General features: G+C 35.9%; 5 protein-coding genes across 6 annotated transcripts; 2 read left to right on the top strand and 3 right to left on the bottom strand.

Annotated features, from left to right (window-relative positions):
- The first annotated feature begins 259 nt into the window (after positions 1–259).
- Positions 260–3114, top strand: LOC9326731 (transcription factor bHLH76). The gene is made up of 8 exons (XM_021011824.1): positions 260–1514; positions 1595–1762; positions 1859–1924; positions 2029–2097; positions 2209–2280; positions 2380–2517; positions 2622–2709; positions 2796–3114. Exons 1-8 carry the CDS (start codon positions 966–968, stop codon positions 2816–2818), a joined length of 1173 nt encoding a protein of 390 aa, XP_020867483.1. The 5' UTR covers positions 260–965; the 3' UTR covers positions 2819–3114.
- A 93-nt stretch (positions 3115–3207) lies between these two features.
- Positions 3208–6216, bottom strand: LOC9329471 (phosphatidylinositol 4-kinase gamma 5). Of its 2 annotated transcripts, XM_021011823.1 has the most exons (3): positions 5995–6216; positions 5494–5646; positions 3208–5391 (listed from the first exon to the last, which is right to left on the bottom strand). In XM_021011823.1, exon 3 carries the CDS (start codon positions 5373–5375, stop codon positions 3510–3512), a length of 1866 nt encoding a protein of 621 aa, XP_020867482.1. In that variant the 5' UTR covers positions 5376–5391; positions 5494–5646; positions 5995–6216; the 3' UTR covers positions 3208–3509. The 2 variants fall into 2 exon arrangements, with proteins under 2 accessions (XP_020867482.1, XP_020867481.1); XM_021011822.1 differs by having other exon boundaries at positions 3208–5646.
- Positions 6217–7611: 1395 nt separating this feature from the next.
- Positions 7612–8902, top strand: LOC9326730. Its single transcript, XM_002893363.2, has 3 exons — positions 7612–8281; positions 8356–8629; positions 8704–8902. The coding sequence occupies exons 1-3, from the start codon at positions 8102–8104 to the stop codon at positions 8823–8825; spliced, it is 576 nt and encodes a 191-aa protein (XP_002893409.1). The 5' UTR covers positions 7612–8101; the 3' UTR covers positions 8826–8902.
- A 4929-nt stretch (positions 8903–13831) lies between these two features.
- Positions 13832–17737, bottom strand: LOC110225297. The gene is made up of 5 exons (XM_021014678.1): positions 17113–17737; positions 16266–16330; positions 15023–15882; positions 14740–14763; positions 13832–14663 (listed from the first exon to the last, which is right to left on the bottom strand). Exons 1-5 carry the CDS (start codon positions 17202–17204, stop codon positions 14007–14009), a joined length of 1698 nt encoding a protein of 565 aa, XP_020870337.1. The 5' UTR covers positions 17205–17737; the 3' UTR covers positions 13832–14006.
- Positions 17738–19209: 1472 nt separating this feature from the next.
- LOC9326729 lies at positions 19210–21199 on the bottom strand. The gene is made up of 6 exons (XM_002890621.2): positions 20648–21199; positions 20478–20584; positions 20281–20378; positions 19802–19998; positions 19546–19595; positions 19210–19458 (listed from the first exon to the last, which is right to left on the bottom strand). Exons 1-6 carry the CDS (start codon positions 21078–21080, stop codon positions 19405–19407), a joined length of 939 nt encoding a protein of 312 aa, XP_002890667.1. The 5' UTR covers positions 21081–21199; the 3' UTR covers positions 19210–19404.
- Positions 21200–21327: the final 128 nt, after the last annotated feature.

Below are 21327 nucleotides of genomic sequence, written 5' to 3'. Positions count from 1 at the left end.
TATTTAAGTGTTTGGCAATTGAGAGTCCCAAGGCCAACTAATTATGTCCTCGGCCCTCGTGCTCACCGGACCGTCCAGCAACTCCCTCCTGTACATTTGCACAATTGTTTAACAATTTAAGTGGTGTAAAAAAAAAAAGAAAATCAATTTAAGCTCGATATTGGTTTTACAGGTAAATCGTGATAAAACATACTTTTGCTATCATAGATTCATAGGAGCTCGACCATTACGTGAGTTGTGCTATCTTTGGATTGGCATGCATCATGCATGTAGATACTCTTCTAGAATTCCAAAAATTGGACCCTTTACCTTATGACACTAGCCAAATTTCTCAAAAGAATTACATCGGCCGGATCTATTAGGCTTATTTTGCATGAAATCGTTAGTTTTGCATTTGACCATTTTTCAAAACACCCTAAAATTTAAAAGCTCGGATCATGGCTGTGTTTAATGTTTATGTTTAATGATCATATCATAAGCTCTGTTTTTAATGCAAGCGTGGGTATACAAATTCAGAAACTTTCGTTTTTCTTTTTTTCTTCTTTTCCTTTCTTCTTAAACTCGTTTTAAACTTTCCATCTCAAAAAAGACATCAACACCCTTTCTCTTTATTGCAGCAGAAACAGAACCCAGTTCAATAAAGCTTTTTGGTAAGAAAATTTTAAGGAAAAAAAAAAGATATTTGAAAAATTGTATAGAAAAAAAAGTGGCACAGAATCTGAAATTCTGACACTTTCACCACGAATAATGATTCTCTTTTGAAAACATGACTCAAATGTTTTCTTTACCTCTTTCTCTGAATCGAGTTCGTACTTAAAGTATCCTCCTTTATCTTCCGTTGACTGATTCTACTCCTTTTTTCTCAACTTTCTCTGATTTGCTCGTGTGTTCACTTCAATTCCTCAGTTCTTGTGTAGAAAGATAGTTTCATGTAATCAAAACTGGGGCTTTACTAATTTTAAGCCATGGACGAGTTTGCCGCAAAGAAGAAGGATTTGGTCAATACGCCTGTGGATTTGTATCCTCCGGAGAATCCAATGTCGGGTCCTTCTCAGATGATGGATTCATTCAGAGAAACTCTTTGGAACGATGGTGGTTTCAATGTCCACACAGATGCAGGCACTTCCTTTAGAGGTAATAATAATACTGATCATAGACCTCTTGAAATAGGTTGGAACATGGCTCAGTTCCCTGCAGATTCAGGATTCATAGAGCGTGCTGCAAAGTTTTCTTTTTTTGGATGTGGGAGTTTAAGTGAAATGGTGATGAACCAACAACAATCATCTCTTGGAGTTCCAGAATCAGCTGGCTTGTTTCTTCAAGATACAATGATTCCTAGTGGATCCAAACTAGATAATGGTTCTCTTAAGGATGCATCTAAGTTGGTGAAAGACAGATCGATTAATGTATCAGAGGATTCTCAATCTAGTGGATGTAATGGTCATGATGATGCTAAATGTGGGGTAACGTCTTCCAAGGGGTTTAACAGTAAGAAGAGGAAAAGAATTGGGAAGGTAGAGGGATTTGCACTACTCTTTTTTTGTATTTTGTGTTTTTTCGGTCTTACGCTGATTGATAGTGTTTCTGTTGGTAGGATTGTGAAGGAGAAGAAGATAAAATGCAGAAGGATGAGCAAAGTTCAAATTCAAATGTTAACAAGACAAACAGTGAGAAACAAGCTTCTGATTCTTTAAAGGATGGGTATATTCACATGAGGGCACGGAGAGGCCAGGCTACAAATAGTCACAGTCTTGCAGAAAGAGTAGGGATTATATTTTTTTGAAGTTGAATAGAAAGCAAATCTTTTCGGTTCTTGTTTAGGTGTGGTATATGATTTGGTTAAAACTTCTTATTGTAGGTAAGGAGAGAAAAAATCAGTGAAAGGATGAAGTTCTTGCAAGATCTTGTACCGGGTTGCGACAAGGTAAGTTCATTTATTTTTAGCTGTTGATGTGTACATACATGTAGAAGAATGGAATCTAAAGCTGTTTCTTTTCATATAAATGGGACATTGCATTTGTTGTTTAGGTGACTGGGAAGGCAGTTATGCTCGACGAAATTATTAACTATGTGCAATCACTTCAATGCCAGATCGAGGTTTATCTTTTGTTTCCTCTTGGAACTTCCTATTTTCACAGTGTCTGTTCTTGACACATCATCTAATTAGCAACCTCACTTTGTGTTAGTTACTTCTTCCATGTATTTCAGTTTTTATCGATGAAACTTTCAGCTGTGAATCCTGTGCTCGATTTTAACCTCGAAAGCCTCCTTGCAAAAGATGTAAGATGTTCTTGAAACCTGTCAGAGAATCGACTTCTCTTTCTTATCATTTGATGAGCAGCTTCATTCATATGATGTTGATGTCTTCTATTCATGCAGGCTCTTCAATCATCTGCACCGACATTTCCCCAAAACATGTCGATGCTTTATCCTCCTCTATCATATCTCTCTCAAACAGGATTCATGGAACCCAACCGTTCCTCAATGTCGCTATTGAATGGGGGATTAAAACGGCAGGTACATATATTTGCCTGCACGTTATACTCCAACAATACACATATCTTTGCAGAATCATTTCTTTCTCTTGCATTCATCTGATCTTGTTAGTGAGTTTTGAACAGGAAACACATGGATACGAAAGTGATCACCACAATGTTGTCCACATGAACCATGAAACGGGCACTGCACCTGATCATGAAGACGCAACAGGTGAAAGTAAAAGCCCTATACTTTCCTACTGTTGTAACCAGATACTTAAAAACCGCTAAACCTTTCGTGTTTATCTCATCTTACAGCCGACAAGAAGGTGGAGCCGTAGATGGTTCTTCTTCACTTTGTACTCAGCTGTAGCTGCGGTCGAGAATTTTATTAACTTTGAACAGAAGAATGAAAAACAAACAGAGGAGGAAGCAGATCTTGTCTTTCTAATATTAACAGCTCCGGGAGAAAGAGTCGAGAGTAAGAATCAACAATGTTGTGTACTGAATAGCTACTGTCTGCTTCTTTTGTGTACATATAAATCCATGTAGGGAAGAGAAATGTTGATGTAATATGACTGACCATCACAATCTTCAAAAGGATCAAGATTTGCTATGTACTTAAGCTTTTTAGCTCTACTTGGCAACCAAATCTTCCAACACCATTCAAGATTCTAATGTCAGAAACCAATTTGATGAAGGATTGAAACAGGGAAGCTAAATGTGCCTGTGGGGAGATAAACGAAGCTCTCTACTTTTCTTTTCTTTTTTCACATCTACAAATTATTTATATAACAAATGAGTTTAAGAAGTTAAAACAAAATGACAAAAGAAACAAATGACTGATTTCTCTTCATCCCTCGAGTCTCCTACACACTAAAAGCTGAAAGTAACCAACGAATATTTACACTACATCCATTCCACTCATCTCTCTTCGCCTTTACGTGTTTCCACCAATCCAGTCTAAGCAAAGCCCTTAGAAACAAGACTTTTACACGATCCTTTTATTCTTCTTCTTCTTCTTCTGTTTTCTCAAAACTGACAAGAAGTCCCCAGCCTCTGCCTCTGCTTCTGTCCTAAAGTTACCGACTTGCGCTTTTCAATTGCCGGATAAAGCAGCTCTTGATATTTCTCCAGGAAAATCGTCCATTCCTCTTCACTCATATCCGACAGCTTCACGAAGCTTGTGCTCGACAGGATCTGTTCGTCTGCACTCCTGTGCGCAGATGATGCATATGCGCTCTCCACTCTAGCTCCTGGGTGTTTCTGATACTTCTGGCTCTTCTCACCAAGAAGAGTGCTTTTGAGAGACATTGAAAGCTTGGTAATCGTCGGCATTTTCTCTAGATTAGCTCTGTCATTCTCTTCCTCCTCTTTGTCGTCTTCTTCTTCTTCATCCTCCTCTGTTGTTTCTTCCACCTTTGACAACTGACTACGAGCATTTCCAAACGTGAGTCCGAGTGAGAATGCTAGTTTTTTCGTACAATCAGTTGCTTCCTCACAATCTATATCGAACTGGAATTCAACATCACTTGATTCACTTCCCAAGTCTGATCTTGGGGACTCGGCGTCCTTCTCTCCTATCAAACTCATAGCCTCAAGACAAACCACTTCAATCTCACTCGGCTCCTCATCTCCAGGACGAACCTCTCTAGTCATCATCTCACCAATTTCAGCCAAACATAGGCCATCAGCAGCAGCTTCCTTGAGAAAAATTGTGCAGAGAACTAGAACACGGAGACTGGCCTCTCGTACCATTGGAAGTTCCCTCCGTAGCATCTCACAATCTCCAAAGGGATCCAGATTCGCAATGTACTTCAGCTCATCTTCAGAGAATGGGATCGATGCATGTGGCCAATGAATCCACTCAAAGTAAGGGTCTTCTAGAGTTTCAGGCAAGCAAAGACCATGATCGATTGGAACTAGCTCCACCTGGCCAAACATTCCATCACCATCCAGTTTCCTAACCAGAAGGTTCCCAGAGTGCCTGTCTGTATTTAAGATTCTGATGTCAAGAATCCCTATACGGTGAACAGCTGAAACAGGGAAATTGGATGTTCCGTGCTCGCTAGCATCATAATCATGAGGTATGAACTGCTGCAAGGATGCAATCTTGCTCACCAACATCTTCTCCATAGGCTTGCTTGCCTTCACTCCATCGTTGACATTAAAGATAGAGTGAGTAATCTTCACAAGAGCAGTGGGAGGAACATTTGCAAAATGCTCCTTGTCAAGAAGATAAGCCGCAACTTCTCTGTAGCCTGTTTCCCCAACCCGCACCGAACGCTTCAACCCAGGTTGTCCAAGCGCCTTACCAACAAAACCTTTCGGGTTATTAGGAGCAAAAGGCTCCTCATCAGTTGGTTTAACAATTGCAACACTCTCACCGCGGCTGTTCTTGAAGTAATAGGCCCCTCCAAGCCCACTATGAACAGCAACTGGATCAATGCCCCTCTTCACTGCTTTTGTAATATCCTTCGCCATTTGCCTCACGAAAGAGAAAGAAACAGAGTTCCCAAGAATTTCAACAGGACTGCTCTCATCTCTACGCTGCTGAAGGTCAGCCCTCATTGGGGAAAGACATGGAGTCGATGAACTCCTATGAAAGTTGTTCCGAGTTAGAAGAAGAGGAGCATCACTTCTAACAGCTGTAAGATCATTTTTAAGCACCAAATCCCCAAAGGTCAACGAGCTTTCCTCAATGGGGAAATTAAGAGCAACCTGCAACTTCCTTTTCACAGTGTGCGCGTTATCACTACGATCCAACTCCAACCCCAGTACACAACCAGTCTCCGTTTGGACAAAAACCCGCCTACGACCCACAGGTGACTTCATTCCAACCTTGTTAAATTCACGAAATTCCCCGCTCAGGGGGCTCTTTACCAGTGCCACTGCCATTTGTGTCTGAACAGGACTGTCAAGCTTACGTGACATGAGTGTGGAGATCAAGTCAGACAAAAAAAACACAGCCTTAGCGACAAACAGTCGAAGATGGCTGCACAAGATAGTTTCTTCCCACCTTTAGGACAGATAACTAAATCCAAGACCAGAAGTTGAAATGATAGAACTCTTTAAGCAGTACAACCGAACCAATCCTCGAACTCAATATTGAATTAGAATCCACGACGAGCTTCCATAGTTAAAACTTAGATGACAGGAACATAACAATCTGCACAGAGAGTAATTGAATCGAACGTGAGTAAGAACACAAAACCAAAACGTTAAGTCCAACGTAGATCCCTAAAACTAACAATTCGTCTAAAACTAGCAAATGGAAGCAACAAAAGCATTTGGAGATATCTAACTTCTGAGATTCATGTTCTTAATCCAGCTTGCTCTAGCTAAACTCAACAACATTGAACTAATACGAAAAACGTATGCTCGATATGAGATTTGAAGAATCAACTGCAATCTCTGATCAGGAAACAAACAGACGAAGAACGTATTGAGAAACATCGTCGAAACTCCATTTTTTCTCAAGAGAACAACACAATCTACAGAAACATTGAAGACTCACCAGACTCGGACGACGTATGACAATGACGCGCCGGCGAGAGAGAAAACAATCGATATCGGATCAATGAGCTAGATTTAACGATCAACAGAGACGAGAAGCTCGAAAAGCGAAACCAGTAGAGAAGAAAACAAAAGAAATCAACTCGTTACGAGTCGACTCAGATAGGTCTCGCTTTGAAGAAGAAGCTGTTTTTTTTTTCTCTTCCTACCTCTTTCTCTCTCACCACTTACTCAGACATTTAACCACCCCTCTCACCGCTTAACCCAAGCAAGTGGTTAAAAACTAACCATGGTTAAATGTCTCCAAGAGAAAATCAGGCTAAGTAAAAAGATTTGTGCTCTTTCTCTCTTGCTTCGTAATTTTTGGAAGGGTCTAGAACGGAATATCGTAGCCGTTGATTCTCTTGAAATACTGTTGGCGCAATGAGGGACGTTGGATAGCACCGGCTTTTAGGGGGACTAGAATGATGACGTGGACATTTAAAGGGGATTAGAGCTTTGACGTGGCTCGGTCAAACAAACATCTTAATCAAGTTATAGGATTAAAGGTAAACATCATTATTACGAATTACCAAAACTACCCTTATCTGAGAGGACCCAAAATTATGTTACCAAATTTGGAAATATTCATACAAGTGTGTGTTATTGATGATGCCGACATCCCAAGTTGACTGACGTATTCTCCAAGTGATTTTGACATATCTAAAATTTATGTATAATCGAAATGGTTTAAGCAAGATCATAATCATCATATGATCGCTTTAATTTTAGAAACGTCGTTATCTAATACTTCATCATTAGAGTAGCTAGAGACAAATGTATTAGAGAAACATTTTACCTAGTAATCATTGAAAGGAGGCTTTGCATTTTATATATGCAATTCGAAATGTTTTTTTGGATTTATTTCATACAATTTTACTTCGTGATTGACATTTGTATTCATTGTAAACTAATAAAACATTACATAAAAAAAAAAAAAAAAACCATTACATGGGTCTACTGAAAAATGTTACGAACAAGTGGTTAGACTTGGCCCGACATTTTATCATGTGAACCTGTTTTCCAATGGTGTTAAAAAGATCTCTTACGTGTGAAATTGTTATATAAATGAATTTATAGATTTACATGCATCCTTAAAACCTGATTGCTTTAACAAAGAGGACTTGCCACATGGTGGTGGGAGAGTGGTTCTCGTTTGGTTGGAAAGATCGCCCTGTTGGTCTAGACCAGGGATCGATCCTCCCTAGACGCAGTTTCGCTCTCTCACTCCTGTGGCCACCTGAGAATTTACATGCGGATTTGCTCAGACGCCCCAGACCACCAGTTTATCAGGGGGCCCTTAAGTGGAGGCTTAAAAATCCCTGTGACGCGGGCTTAGGCCCAGTGGGCTAGTCAGATCACTGTGTGGTCTGGATACTGGGTTATCAAAAAAAAAAAAGAGGAAACAAAAAATCCTGATTGGCACAAAAAGTGGAAAAGTATTGTAAAATTAAAATGTGTATAGTCACTAGTGATTTAAGATTTTTCTACACACAAATTAAGAAAACACATAATTATCATGGGTAATATTAATTAATAGCCAAATAAAACACTGGAATCATATATATAATAGCGCAGTTTTCTCTCCTCTAAGAGCATCCACGTCACTACACTATTTTTGGTGGACCCCACAGTATTATATTAAGCATTTTTTGTCAACGATTGCAAATGAATACACGTTCCTTTTCTTCATAATGGGCCTACTAAAGCATCTTCTAAAGTAATGGGCCTAAGATCCGTTTCTTCATGTATTTCTCTCTACTCTCCAACTCATCTTCTCGAGACAACTGTTTTCTTCGACGCTGCCGTTGTCGATAAACTTCACCGACAAGAATCTCAAACATCAACACCTAATCACAACTAAGGTACTTAAATACATGTCTTAATTCGTTCCAATTCCACTACTTTCTACTTAATTCATGAGTTTAATTTTCGAAACGAAACTGTAATTGGAGTAAATCATAAGTTGCCTATAGATCTCCCTCTAAACTACTATAAATTCATCATCACCCACCATCCCCAAACACTAATTCCACTTTCCATCACAAAAACTTCGATACACTCTGAAAATGGCTGCAGTTGATGTTGTTCCAATTCCTACTAATGCAAACTATGTTGCTTTTGATGATTTACGTCTTGGTCGCTCTACTCAACAGGTTGTTGGTCGTCTACTTCGTTTTTGGGATGCTCGCAACATCAAGAAAGATGGTCAATTCATGGGGATAGTCCTCCTTTTACTCGATGAAAAAGTAAATCTACTTAGATGTATTTTTGTCTCATATATAATTGAAGGCCATCTAACCCTTAAATTTCTTTCTTACAGTGCTCAGTAATCCATGCTTTTATCCCAGCAGCTCTTGTCTCTCAATTCCGTCAAGTTTTGCGTGAAGGTTCTATCTACAATATTAGCGGGTTTGAAGTGGGACGGTGCACAAAACTCTACAAGATCACTGACCATCCTTTTCTCCTACGTTTTCTCCCTGCCACAACGACTGTAGAACTTTCAGATGTTGGCCCTACAATTGAACGGGAACAATTCATGCTACGTAATTTTGACAACCTACAAGCTCTAGCTAACACCAACATTGAACTTCCTGGTAAAATTCTCCCTTCAGATTTCCCACAGTTTTTAAACTTGAACTATGATCTTAACTCTTTTCAAATGATCTAGATGTTGTAGGCCAAATCTCCTTCATCCAAGGGTCGAACCTGAATGACCCAACTTCCACTCAACGTTTGGTTTTGCGTTACCGTATCGATACGTTAACAGAGAGAAGGTTTGTTGCAAAATAGCCATGGACCCACGTTGTCAGAAAAGTGAAATACCAACATTATCTTTTGCTTGTTACAAGAACAACGATATGCGAGAAAGTTTCGTGAGCTTTTTTAAAATAGAATGTAACATTTAAATTTCACATGTTATATTTAACTAAAAGACATGATATTTTAAAAAACATAGTGAATTTTTAAGAAAAAACATTGTTATGTAGTGTTTTTTTTTTAAGAAAAAACATTGTTATGGAAAATTTAATCTGAATATAATCTTTTTTTAAAAGAAATCACATGTAATATTAATAAAAGTCATGTAATACTAAAAAATAATAATTTTTTTTTAAAAGAAAACACATGTGATCTTAATAAAAAATGTGTATTATTACAAAATAACATGATAAAGAGAGATATTAAACTGAATAGAATGTTTTTTCCAAGAAATACCATATGTTCTTTATAAATAACATGTAATACGAGAAAAATACATGATCAAAAGAGATATATTATGCTATCAGATGTAATTCGAGAAAAAAAACGTGTTATAAAGGACATATACGTAATTATGCAAGCTCTCCGACATAGTTCGGACAAGTTACTGTAGCATATTGTTAGTTTGTTAATTATCCTCAAAAATTTGGCTATTTTATGCATATTCTCAATTATCATTTACTTTATCTCTTTTACATAAAAACATAATTAAATACAATGAATTCAGCCAATAGGAAAATATACTATAAAATATGATTGTACAAAAAAAATTAAATACATTTTTAACTTTTACATAGAAAGTTGAAAACATCACTTAAAAATTAAACAAAACTTTTTGGCTAAAACATCACTTCAAGTAATACAAAATGAGTATATGGTAAAACAAGTTTCATCCTCATCGATTTAGTATATAAAAAGACTTTATATGTTTTATCAACATTAAATTCGGAATCAAGATAGAAAGAAACAAATAAATGACGAGCAAAAAAAAACTTCTAGAAATATATAAATTCCACATTTCCGGTAAATTAATAGTATTTGAAGCTTCTGTAAACACAAAATTTTGATAGTTATATAATAATTTTTGTAGTATTTAAGATTCCCTAAAAAAGTATTATTTATAAAGAATCTTTCACTCATTAATCAAATATCCGCTTAGTTCTAGGATAAGATGTCGTTTTCTATCACTCGTTCAAATCTTTTTGCAAAATTCAAAAAAAAAAAAATCAAGATTTTAACTTCAAAAGTATCATCAATCCTTCTATGATTAAATCATTAAACATATAATATGTGTGAGAATATAGATGATTCATTGACGAAATGATCCCATATTAAGTATACCTCAACCACAAAAATCATCAAAAAATATTTTAAATCACCAATATTTTTGTAAACCATCATGTTTATGCACGATGTAGTATAGGTGCCGAGTGGTCAACGGCCGTGATAGATATTTTCCGATATAAGCAAATCCATCAAATGTTTGTTTATTCGTCTGCAGGCGTATCATCAATATTTATTTTGAAATTTTGAGTTTGATATATACTTTGAATCTGCCTTAAAAATTTGTGCTTGACAGAAGCCAAATGGTTTTTCATTCTTATTTTTTTATTTTGTCCGTAGAATTTGTTTACTGTTTTCTTATGTATCATATTCGAATATTATTATGGTAGTCATAAAATTTATTTAAACTTTCTAAGGATTGTTTGTCATATGATCAAGGCCGGCTCAATCACATTTAAATATGGTATATGTCATGTTCAGTGTAAATATATTATTGACTATTTGTGTATATATATATATATTTAGTAGGGCTTAAAGTATAGACGTATTTTGTTACGGATTCTATGATAATACACAATTACACATGTGAACACCTTCTCTGAGATAGGCCTGCATATAATATTAAATTTTGTCAAAAATTATTCTAGCAGAAAACTATATACATTAGTAAGAATATTATAGGTAAGGGATGTGAGTCAATGTTACTCGACTCTGAAATTTGGGATATAGACGAATGAAGTTTAAAGGAGGCTGCAAAAATATAGAAAACTAGTGCTCCAAATCTACATTTCCCTTTTAATAATAATAAAATGACGATTATGAAATTTAAAACTGTTATAAACATGAATTAATAATTCACTTTTATTTACAAGCATACAAAATTAGATTCTAGAATCGTGCAGATCTGTAGTAGTTATTTTTTATTTTTTTAAAGGTCGTGCAGGCGACTAAATCCAGAGGACTGGTGAACGTGAAAGTGATTCAGTGGTTGGTTGGGAGCTATACGACGATCTTATCCCCTCACGTGTCATTATGTATCTCGTGCTCATCAAAGTCTCATGCAACACACTCTCTTATTACTATAGTACCCATATTTTTTTGTTTAATCACCAAACTATTTTAATGTACCAAGTAAAAATATCATAGTGCCCAAAATTTTCGGTTTTGTTAATCGTGATAATTAATGAAATATAGTTAGGGATGCTATGGTAGTTGAACCTATAATAAGCCATGGGTTTTTGGCTCTGTCCCTCTCTAGATTTTGTTTTTTTTTTCTCTTATAGATTGATGTCTAATTAATACAATATTAGTGTACTAAACGGCTATACCATTTTAAATACTAGTTAATCTTTAAATTAAATGCCATCACCAACGGCTATCTGATGAGGATGGTTATCAAAATACTTTATATTGTTTTTGATATGAATTATTGAGTATTTTTAAGAAACTTTTCTTCCACTTTCTCATTTTAATTACTATATACACCTTAAATCGAAAAGTTTAATTGAGGTCGTCTGAAACCTTTTCGAAAAAGAGAATTTATAGTAAATAGCCATGGATTCAAAAAGAATTAAGAAAATAGTCATGAGCTACAGTACTTTGTCTGTTGGATGTCGGAAAGCACGTGAAATTACACACATGCTCTTTATAACATGTTTTTTTCTCGAATTACATGTGATAGAATAATATATCTCTTTTTATCATATTATTTTCCGGTTTTACACGTTATTTATAAAGAGCACATGATATTTTTTGAAAAAACACTCTATTCAGTTTAATATCTTTCTCTATCATGTTATTTTATAGTAATACACGTTTTTTATTATGATCACATGTGATTTTCTTTATAAAAATATTCTTATTTTCTAGTAATTCACAGTTTTTATTAAGATCACATGTTATTTCTTTGAAAAAACACTCTATTCAGTTTAATATCTTTTGCTATCATGTTATTTTGTAGTAATACACGTTTTTTATTATGATCACATGTAATTTCTTTAAAAAACGATTCTTATTTTCTAGTAATTCACGGTTTTTATTAAGATCACATGTTATTTCTTTATAAAAAGATTCTATTCAAGTTTAATTTTTCCGTAACAATGTTTTTTAAAAAAAAAAACACTACGTAACAATGTTTTTTCTTAAAAATTCACTACGTTTTTTTAAATAGCATGTATTTTAGTTAAATATAACATGTGAAATTTAGATCTTACGTGCTATTTTGAAAAATATCACGAAACAATGTCGCCTACTGTAGATCTCAAAACAAACGGAGGATGGTTTTGTTATTTTACCTCTTCAGACAAGGTGGGTCCATGCTGTTTTCCGACAGAATTTTCTCTCTCTGCTAGTTTCTTAATTTATGTGTCAAATTTGGCTAGTTAGTAATATTACCCTTGGAAGAAACTCATGAACTTTTTTAGTTGTAGGAAAAAGTTTTTTTCCTTATGGAACTCCAACAAAACTCTTTTCGGCGAATTAAAGTATAAAATTATCTCACCTAGTTTTCATAATTTTACCAAGGAATTCAATCAAACTATATTTGTCGTTTGATAACAATCTTGGCAAATTTTTTTGTTTTATTGTCAATTGTCAATCATATTTTCATAATCTTCTTCTTTTTCTCTGGGAATAAAATAAGGGAAACTTACTAGATTGACCCAAATAATGACTTTAATTACTAGAATGTCTCATAAAATATGGGGGTTAGACTGGTTATTTTTATGACGATAATACCCTTGCTCTCTTTGTTAGGAAAAAAAAAAAGTCAAATTTACCCCTAAAATTTTTCGAAAAACGTCAGAAAAAATTTAGGAAATTTTTTTGGTTTTTGAAAAGTCTGCTGGGTTCGTTATGACAGATTTATTTTAAATGGCAGACTTATTTATCAACGACAGATTTTTTGTGACAGATTTTTTATCTCTCACAGACTTAATTTAACAGGTTGTGGCAAACTTAATTTAACACCACAGACTTGCATCACTTTGACAGATTTATTAAAATTAGTGGCAGATTTATGATCATAGTGGCCTCAGACTTTTAATTTTCATAAAAATATCTGTCATCAAGTGACAGATTTGTTTTTGGAAAAATAATTACCTCTAATTACTAGAATGACTTAGTAGTGATAACAGATTTTTTTTATGTTATGACAGTTTTTTTTTTAAAACAAAAAAAACTGTCAAGTGATAGCAGATTTGTCATTAAAAAAAAAAATTGCTAGATTGACTTACAATCGCTAATGAAATATTTCTGTGATGACAGATTTTATTTACATTATGACAGATTTAGGATTAGTTCAAAGAAAACTGTCACATTACGACAGATTTAGTGATGAAAAAAGAAATTGCTGGAATGACTTCGTATAGTGATGACAGATATGTTTTATGCAATGACAGATTTTAATTTTTATTCATGTTATGACAGATTTTTTATACATATTTGATGACAGACTTTTCATGATGGACTACATGACAGACTTTTTAAACACGACAGACTTTTTTGTTTTGAATTTCCATAACTGAAAAATAATAAATGACGAGATAATCTAACTTACCATATTTTTCTAGGGTTTTGTGCTATCCTAACCGTTTCTCTACCTCTTGGACGACAGCCAACAAAAGTTCATACAAATAAACCGTTTCTCTATCTCGTTTCTCTATCTATCGTTTATGTAGGGTTTTTGAAATTCACCATGATGTCTCAAAAGAAAGGGTTGGAGATGGATCCGGTGATTCTCGTATGTGGCAAATGGATTTTCGAGAACAACACATGGTCGTTCATCATTGATACAAATAGAGGATGTCGAGTTCTGGAAGCTAATAGGGAAACCAGTTACTCTCAATGCATTCGAATGGTAATGGAGGATTACGGAATCGAGAATAGAGGCTGTGATGTTGTGTTGAGTTACAAGATTTCGAAGATGTTGTCTCAGAATTTACCGGATGGTTTGGCTGCCTCTCTCACTTCATCAAATAGCTCCGCTGCAAGTTTAACACGTATGGCATTTATGTTTTCATCGCAAATCCCATCGAATGATTTCCCAAGAGCCAAACACTCGATGTATTTGAGTGTGTAGATAGCACAATCGCCGGGATCTTTATTCAAAGGTACCTTCTTTGTAATCTTTTTCACGTCCAACATTGCATTACTCTTCTTACGTATGTTGATAGGTACGAAAGCACTCATCATGGCAGGGATCATCAACCGCAAAAACATGCATTGTTTCGCCATTTCAGGATCAGTGGTCAAGTGTGGGATGCTATCGTAGATGTTAATCCTCCTCACACGCAAGTCAATATCAAGAGCAACCCAATGATCACCATTGATAAAGAGGCAAGCATAAAGATGATCAACATCGATGAACCACTTCTTGTAAGTAGCTGATTCAGTAGGAGCTGTCCCGTTGAGGTGTTCCTCAAAATAGTCCCTGAACTTGAAGCTCCTACGTCCTCCAGAAAAGTGCTCATAATCTCTAGCCAGCTCCCTCATCATGTCTTGGTCCAAGAAAGTTATTCGTTGATTTGGGTACGCTGAAGGCTTACGCATCAACCTTTTGCGGAACATAGCCATCGCAGCACCCATATGCTACATTAAAATGAAAACCGATTAGAATAAAAAAAAACCTGAAACGATTAAACTAAACTCTTAATCTTTTTTCAACCTTTTGCATGTGTCTTACACGCACCTATATACAACATATAAAATGTTAAATAAAACAGCACCACCAATGAAATAAAAACTGCAGTTTAAATTAATAGGTTAGTGTTGCCATGACACTTAAAAAAAAATAAGACTGCACGTTCAGTGTGTGTATAACAGTCATAACACTTCAATAATTTCACATTCTAAATTTCACATTGTAGAGAAAGTACATGAAAAAGACACATAAAGAAGTTACTGCTTTGATACATAAAGACACAACATTTAAAAGATCAAAAACTAACCTGCCCATGCAGCTTCTTCTCGTTTTTAATGAATTCTGTTAGGTCGATATCCTTCCGAGTTGACTGCCAATCAAGAAGTGGAATACCAGTCAAGATAGGCCTTCTCAACCCATAACCCTCTCCTAATCCAGGGAAACTCTCATACACCCACATAAGCAAAGCGTGAACGCATCCTTTAATAACATAACCATCTTTGTTAAAGTCAACTGTCTTAACCGATTTAAGTAGACATTCAAAAGCCACTCGTCCCCACGGATATTTCTCAAAACTCACTGGATCAAGAACTCTTATAGCACTAGACAAAGGAAATCTAGATCCGTGGTGCACTCCATGTATTGCCACTGATAATAAACACAACCTACCCACCATCATCCTCTCCTTTAAGTCCCATGCCTTGCTAAGATCCATCACAGTTCGCAACTCATTGAACTTTGAACCTTCTGAGATTGGTACTTTCATTGCCTCCCATAGCTCACGGTGATCAGCTTCAAACTTTTCCGACGGGTCAAATGGATCGCAATTCAGTCCTGTTATAGCAGCAAACTCATTTAAGGAGAACCGGATTGGTCTACCATCAATCATAGACCATATCTCATGAAAGTTATCCACTTTCAACTGATTTGTGAGGAATAGATGTACTTTTTTGGCAGCCCATGTGTACTCTAGTTCAGCTAGCTTGATAAACACACCTAGTGATGACTTCTCCAATTCATCCCACACATCAATACCTAATCCTTCTCTGATTTGACCAATCTTGGACAGATAACAATTGTGGTTCATGCTTCTATGTTGCAAAGGTGATTTTCCTTCTGCATAAAGACGAGGAGGATATTTGAAGACATTACTCGAAGACGCCATTCCTGAAGATTATTAAAATAATAAATCAGCATATAAGAGGATTAATACAATCAGCTAATAAACAATTTAAAACTTCATATGTGAATACATGTGTATGACATTAAGTCTTAAACATTCATAAACATTGACTAAATCTTAAAGCAGCATATAAAAGAAGAAGAGAATCAGACAATCTGTTAGTAACTAATGAATTAATCCAGATTTTCTAAGACAACCTAATCTCTAAATTGGGACAAAAAGATGGTCACTAATGAATTAATCGAAAAAAATATGTCATTTATGATCCACAAATCTATGCAATGCAGCAAAAGAACAATGAGAAATCAACAAAAGTAGCTATTCAATATGTAAAAAAGGTTAATCACTTAGATAAACTTCACATTACCAGAAGGTATTGAGTGTTCGCTAAAACTCAAGCCTTCAAGTTTCAGTTCCTGAGGCTTGCACGTCCTAGACCTGTGGCAGAAAAGAGCACCATTTCACTAAAGAATCCGATTGTATCATAGAAACTGAGGTAATTCAAAAAGAAGAAGAAGAAAAACAAATCTGATGTTAAACTAATTAATACCAAATGAATTTATCCAAAAAGCTGTCACTAAATCTCTAACATTGGATCACAATAACAGTGGCTATAACGATCATTTTTCATTTCAAGATCAACAGATGTAGCTAATAAACTAATAGCATATAAGAGGATCAACAAAATCAGCTTAAAATCATGCCAAAACATTAAAAAAAATCTTGAAATACATGAGAAAATTGACAATGTTATTTATTCAAACTCATAACTTCCACTTTGTTCACAATTTTCTATTTAGGTTAAGTTCCTTATAGCTATGGTAGTAATGAAAACAAAAGCATTGCAACCATATAATTCCTAGCTGAGACATGTTTTTGATACCATAGAAAGCAAGTTACCAAAGAAAAAATATGTTTGTACAATGTATTAATCTAGAAGCAAACGCTCGTAAATATGCTTAAAAATCATGCCAAAACGTTAACAAAATCTTGAATCAGCATATAACAAGTAAAACATGATCAATTTAAATACCATCAAAACCAAAACACTTAAGAAACTACTTACTTTATCCAAAAGTCTGACACTTACTCTCTAAAATAGGACAAAACTATGGCAACTACAACCAATTTTCATATGAATAAAATCGTATTGGCAAGAATTTATTGGCAAGAATTTTTTTCCTAAAACAAATCCGAAGAATTTGGCCACATACCTTACGAAAATTATGATGAACGGACTCACAATGGCTAGTGGAGAGTAAGATCTGCAACAATAAATGAGTAACCAATCAAAACAACAAATCATAGTCCAAATTTGACCCCTAAAAGTCCAGATTAAACTCACCGATGTACAATTGAGGAGAAAGACGTAGCCGATGGATGAAGAACAGCAACAGTGATGCTAATAGACCCACGGGAAAAAGAAGGAACAGAGGACAATGGGAAGAGACTTTGAAAATAGACCCACGGATACTAAAGCGGCGGTGGCAAACAAAATTGAGGAATTTGGTGAGTCACCGGAGAAGAAGTCGTGACAATGACACCGAAGAAACCGTAAAATAGAAGAACCACCGGAGACTCGGAAAAGTCCAGCGCAACCACAACAATTGGCGGCGGCGTCTGTGGCTGTTCACTTCGAATCAGCGGTGGTAGTCAATTGGCGGCGGATTAGTGTCTTCGTCGGAGTCGGCGATTTCAATTGGCTGCTGGATTCGTGTATTTGTCGGAGTGGGAGAACTAATGCGGTTTCTGAGAGTGGTTTTGTCTGCTGAAACAGAGAAAAAAAAGTTGAAGTCGACGATTAATAAAAACATTAGGGTTAAATTGTTTTTCTGTTTTTTTTTTTGTTTTTTGTTTGATTTTTTTTTTGAGCCTAATATAATTAAAATGGGTTTTTAGTAATTTTACACAAATTTGTGTTATTCTAGTAAACTCCAAAACTAGAGTGTTAATCTAGTTATTAATCTCCAGATTTGTGTCAATCTGGGTAAATTTTAGATAAAATAATGACGAAATATTTGACATAACAAATTGTCTTTGTTGATTATGTGTCAGCAATGTATGTAATGTAAAGGTACCCCTAGTTTCGTGATGAAACCATGTGGAATATTTTCCCGAAATGATGTAGACCGTCTTCGCTTTTTATACACTTTTTGTTCTTTATACATTGTCCTACTTAGGCCTGGACATAAAACCCGAAATCCGAAAACCGATCCGAAACCGATCCGAAAAATCCGGAACCGAATCCGAACCGAATAGTCACAAAATCCGAACGGATAATGAATTTTCCTATCCGAATTATCCGAACCGAACCCGATCCGAACCGAAAACCGAAAGGATATCCGAAAACCGGAAATAAAAATTATATATCCAAAAATATTAGTTATATTTAGTTGTAATTTTATAGCAAATAACAAAAATATCCTAAATATCCTAGATTTTGGAAAAATTTCAGTTATCTTTGTTAAAATTATACATATTTTTGCAAAATTTAACCAAATTTTAGTAAGATTAAACCAATTTTTATTAACATTGAACTATTTTTAAGTTTTTTTTTCCCAAAAACCGATCCGAATCCGACACCTATCCGAACCGATGACTCATAAAATCCGAACGGATAATAAATTCTCCTACCCAAATTATCTGAATCCGAATATATCCGAACCGAAACCGAACCGAAAAATCATAAAATCCGAACGGATAATAAACTCTCATTCCCGAATTATCCGAATCCGAATATATCCGATCCGAATCCGATTTGAAATCCGAATGCCCAGGCCTAGTCCTACTATATATTTATATAATATAAAACGAATAATAATATTAGAGGGATAACGAGAATTGGTCGTTTCTTCGTCTGACAAAACGTTCTCTCTATGGGCGGGGCTATCCGTTGGCTGTACTGCCTCTTGTTTTTTTACTCACGCATGGCCATTGTTTAGATGTTCATTCTCATACACAGCACCATAATTGTCTACAACTAAAACAATTGAGTTCCTTGCTGAGAAAGAATTAGTGTTTGTCTTGGGTTTAGAGTTTTCATGGGGTAGAATATCTTCACTCTTTCGTTTTACCAAACGCCAACGATTGTCACAAGGCATAATAAACTCAAAAATGCAGCTATATGAAATAAACTGAGATATAAAATTGAGATTGTGGTTTGAGCCAGATACAACGTTGGCGTCAACACTCCTTCATAAACCTATAATGAATGCACTACTAAGGAGATTTCAAACTGCACCGAGATTTGGAAAAGCATGAATAGATTTCATTGTGAATTTGTGATGGGTGAACCTAAAAGATTAGACAAGTTTAGAGTTAAAGTAATTGACTACTTATTGGTAGCAGTGCTGTACAAAACGAACTAAAGGACTGTTTGGCAAAACAAATTAATTACTATACGAAATCGCGGTCTTCTTATGCGTCCCTTACTAAATCAAAACTATACATTTCAAGCATCGTCTTCATTTACCTTTTTCTAATTGGATGTTAAACTAACAAGACGCTTAGTTTCCTGCATTTGTTGTAGCTTTAGTTGATTGCTTCTCGTCTTCAACATCCTGTAAACATGCAGCGCATGGAGTTCTTTAGTCCGAATTCATGAACAACAAATTCTACTTTCAGCGGAAATGTAAAAGGGTGCTTACTGAGTTTTCAATCTTGTCAAAGTCATCCTCAAGGCTTCCATCACCATCATCTGGAAGGGGTTAAACACAAATTAATAGATTATACATCTTGCTAAACTGAACTAGAGACACAGTATACGCAACACCAAATTCAAGCCTAGGCTGATCCAAACAACTTGATATGCGCTTATAATGATGAAAATAGTGATGTAGATACAAGAGGAAGATAACCAAAAACACAGTCAAAAGTAGGTAGCAGAGAAGAGAAAATTATCACCTGGAGTTCCATCACTGTCTTCGAGATCTCCCAAAAGGAATGTATCCAGATCCTGCTCAGAAGTCGCAGTAGATGTTCTACTGATTGCAACATTCTTTTCCACTGTTTCTGTCTCTCCAGTCACTGGGGCATTCTTAGCTTCTTCACTTTCATGTTCTGCTTTGGTCTTAAGTGCCTCCATGTACCTCCTCTCATATCTGAGTAAAGTCATTACAAAAAGAATGCCTCAGAACAAGCCAACGACCAGGATACCATATCATATCGATGAGATATGTGGGTCACTAAATTGCTATCCGTTACATGAAGGACTGTTGAAATCAAACTATAGATATAAGTCTTTAAGCTAATGACATTCTTTCACATCACAATCTTCTAAATGCATCATCAGACTCCTTTGTCCACCCATAACTCAATTCCTTGATTTGGATCCTATCTCTACTAAACTCATAAATTTATGGAAGAGATGGTAAAAGACTTACGGTGAAACATGAGTGCTCACTAGTGTGAAATATATCCTCCAGAACCTCCTTTCTTTCATGAATCGCGGGCAAAGTTCGTATCTTAACTTGGAGATTTGCTGCAACAAAATGCAATGTACATACATTGTAACAACAACAAATGAAAGTAAATAAAAAGGATGAAACTCAGCTACCTAGATTCCTAGAGTAGACACTACCTTGACAGAGGTTAGAACGAGAGTGGCATGTCTCTCTTGCCAATCCGATAGATCCTTTCGAACATTCGAAGAATTCGTTGTCACATCAGCAACTTCATCTGGTTGATCTATCCAAGTATTTCACATTCAGCGAAACGCAGAGCCAAAATAGAAACAAAATCAACAAATACCTTGTTCAGGAAAAGCTTGGAATGTAGCAGAGGTCAAGCCTTCAACGAACTCTCTCAAATCATCCGTTACACCGAATTCGAGAAGCTCTGCTTCGGAACCGGATCCTGATCCTGACCCGGACCCGATAATATCAGCGATCGATTTGATGTTCTGGATCTGATCAGCTTGCTTCAGCGCGGCGACTTTGAACTGATCCGCCTTCTTTGAAGCTTCGGCAGCGAATTCTTTAGATTTTTTAGCCGTTTCGGCAACGAAATCGGAAACATTGAGTTGATCGGCTTTCTTAGAAGCTTCGAGAGCGAGTTCCTTGGATTTCTTAGCAGTCTCGGTGACGAGATTGACGAACGTCGCGGAGGATGATTGGGTGATGTTCTGAGATTTCTTACCCGCTTCTTCTGCGAACGATTTGGCTCTCTTCCATAGATCCTCCATTGCCGCAACTACTATTTCTCTTTTCTTCTCCGATCTGTTTTATACAGTTTCTTTGGCGAAAACTAAAACGAAATCCAAAAGTGTGAGACCTTCTAAATGACGCAGAGGGATCAAAGACAAGATGCTAAGTAATATGGGCTTAAACGATGAGCTAATGATGAAGCCCACAAGGGCCCAATACTTCTCTTTTCTGATCGTATCATTCACGCTTTTTATAGTACGAGTTAAATGTTGTATGGTTACTGTA

The sequence above is a fragment of the Arabidopsis lyrata genome (genome assembly GCF_000004255.2).
Source record: "Arabidopsis lyrata subsp. lyrata unplaced genomic scaffold ARALYscaffold_1, whole genome shotgun sequence".
NCBI classification, from domain to species: domain Eukaryota; kingdom Viridiplantae; phylum Streptophyta; class Magnoliopsida; order Brassicales; family Brassicaceae; genus Arabidopsis; species Arabidopsis lyrata.
Note: the sequence above shows the minus strand (reverse complement) of the source record. Positions and strands in the feature narration are given on the sequence as shown.

Bases quoted from the DNA above. Each gene is read 5' to 3' on its own strand.
- LOC9326731 (XM_021011824.1), top strand. From the start codon at position 966: ATGGACGAGTTTGCCGCAAAGAAGAAGGATTTGGTCAATACGCCTGTG. The intron at 1,925-2,028 runs GTAAGTTCATTT...TTTGTTGTTTAG, and splicing joins TTGTACCGGGTTGCGACAAG to GTGACTGGGAAGGCAGTTAT. The intron at 2,098-2,208 runs GTTTATCTTTTG...CATGTATTTCAG, and splicing joins CACTTCAATGCCAGATCGAG to TTTTTATCGATGAAACTTTC.
- LOC9329471 (XM_021011822.1), bottom strand. From the start codon at position 5,411: ATGTCACGTAAGCTTGACAGTCCTGTTCAGACACAAATGGCAGTGGCA.
- LOC9326730 (XM_002893363.2), top strand. From the start codon at position 8,102: ATGGCTGCAGTTGATGTTGTTCCAATTCCTACTAATGCAAACTATGTT. The intron at 8,282-8,355 runs GTAAATCTACTT...TCTTTCTTACAG, and splicing joins TCCTTTTACTCGATGAAAAA to TGCTCAGTAATCCATGCTTT. The intron at 8,630-8,703 runs GTAAAATTCTCC...CAAATGATCTAG, and splicing joins CACCAACATTGAACTTCCTG to ATGTTGTAGGCCAAATCTCC.
- LOC110225297 (XM_021014678.1), bottom strand. From the start codon at position 17,204: ATGATTTGTTGTTTTGATTGGTTACTCATTTATTGTTGCAGATCTTAC. The intron at 15,883-16,265 runs GTAATGTGAAGT...AATAATCTTCAG, and splicing joins CGAACACTCAATACCTTCTG to GAATGGCGTCTTCGAGTAAT. The intron at 14,664-14,739 runs GTTGAAAAAAGA...ATTTTAATGTAG, and splicing joins GTGTAAGACACATGCAAAAG to CATATGGGTGCTGCGATGGC.
- LOC9326729 (XM_002890621.2), bottom strand. From the start codon at position 21,080: ATGGAGGATCTATGGAAGAGAGCCAAATCGTTCGCAGAAGAAGCGGGT. The intron at 20,585-20,647 runs GTATTTGTTGAT...ATACTTGGATAG, and splicing joins CCAAGCTTTTCCTGAACAAG to ATCAACCAGATGAAGTTGCT. The intron at 19,999-20,280 runs GTAAGTCTTTTA...GACTTTACTCAG, and splicing joins GTGAGCACTCATGTTTCACC to ATATGAGAGGAGGTACATGG.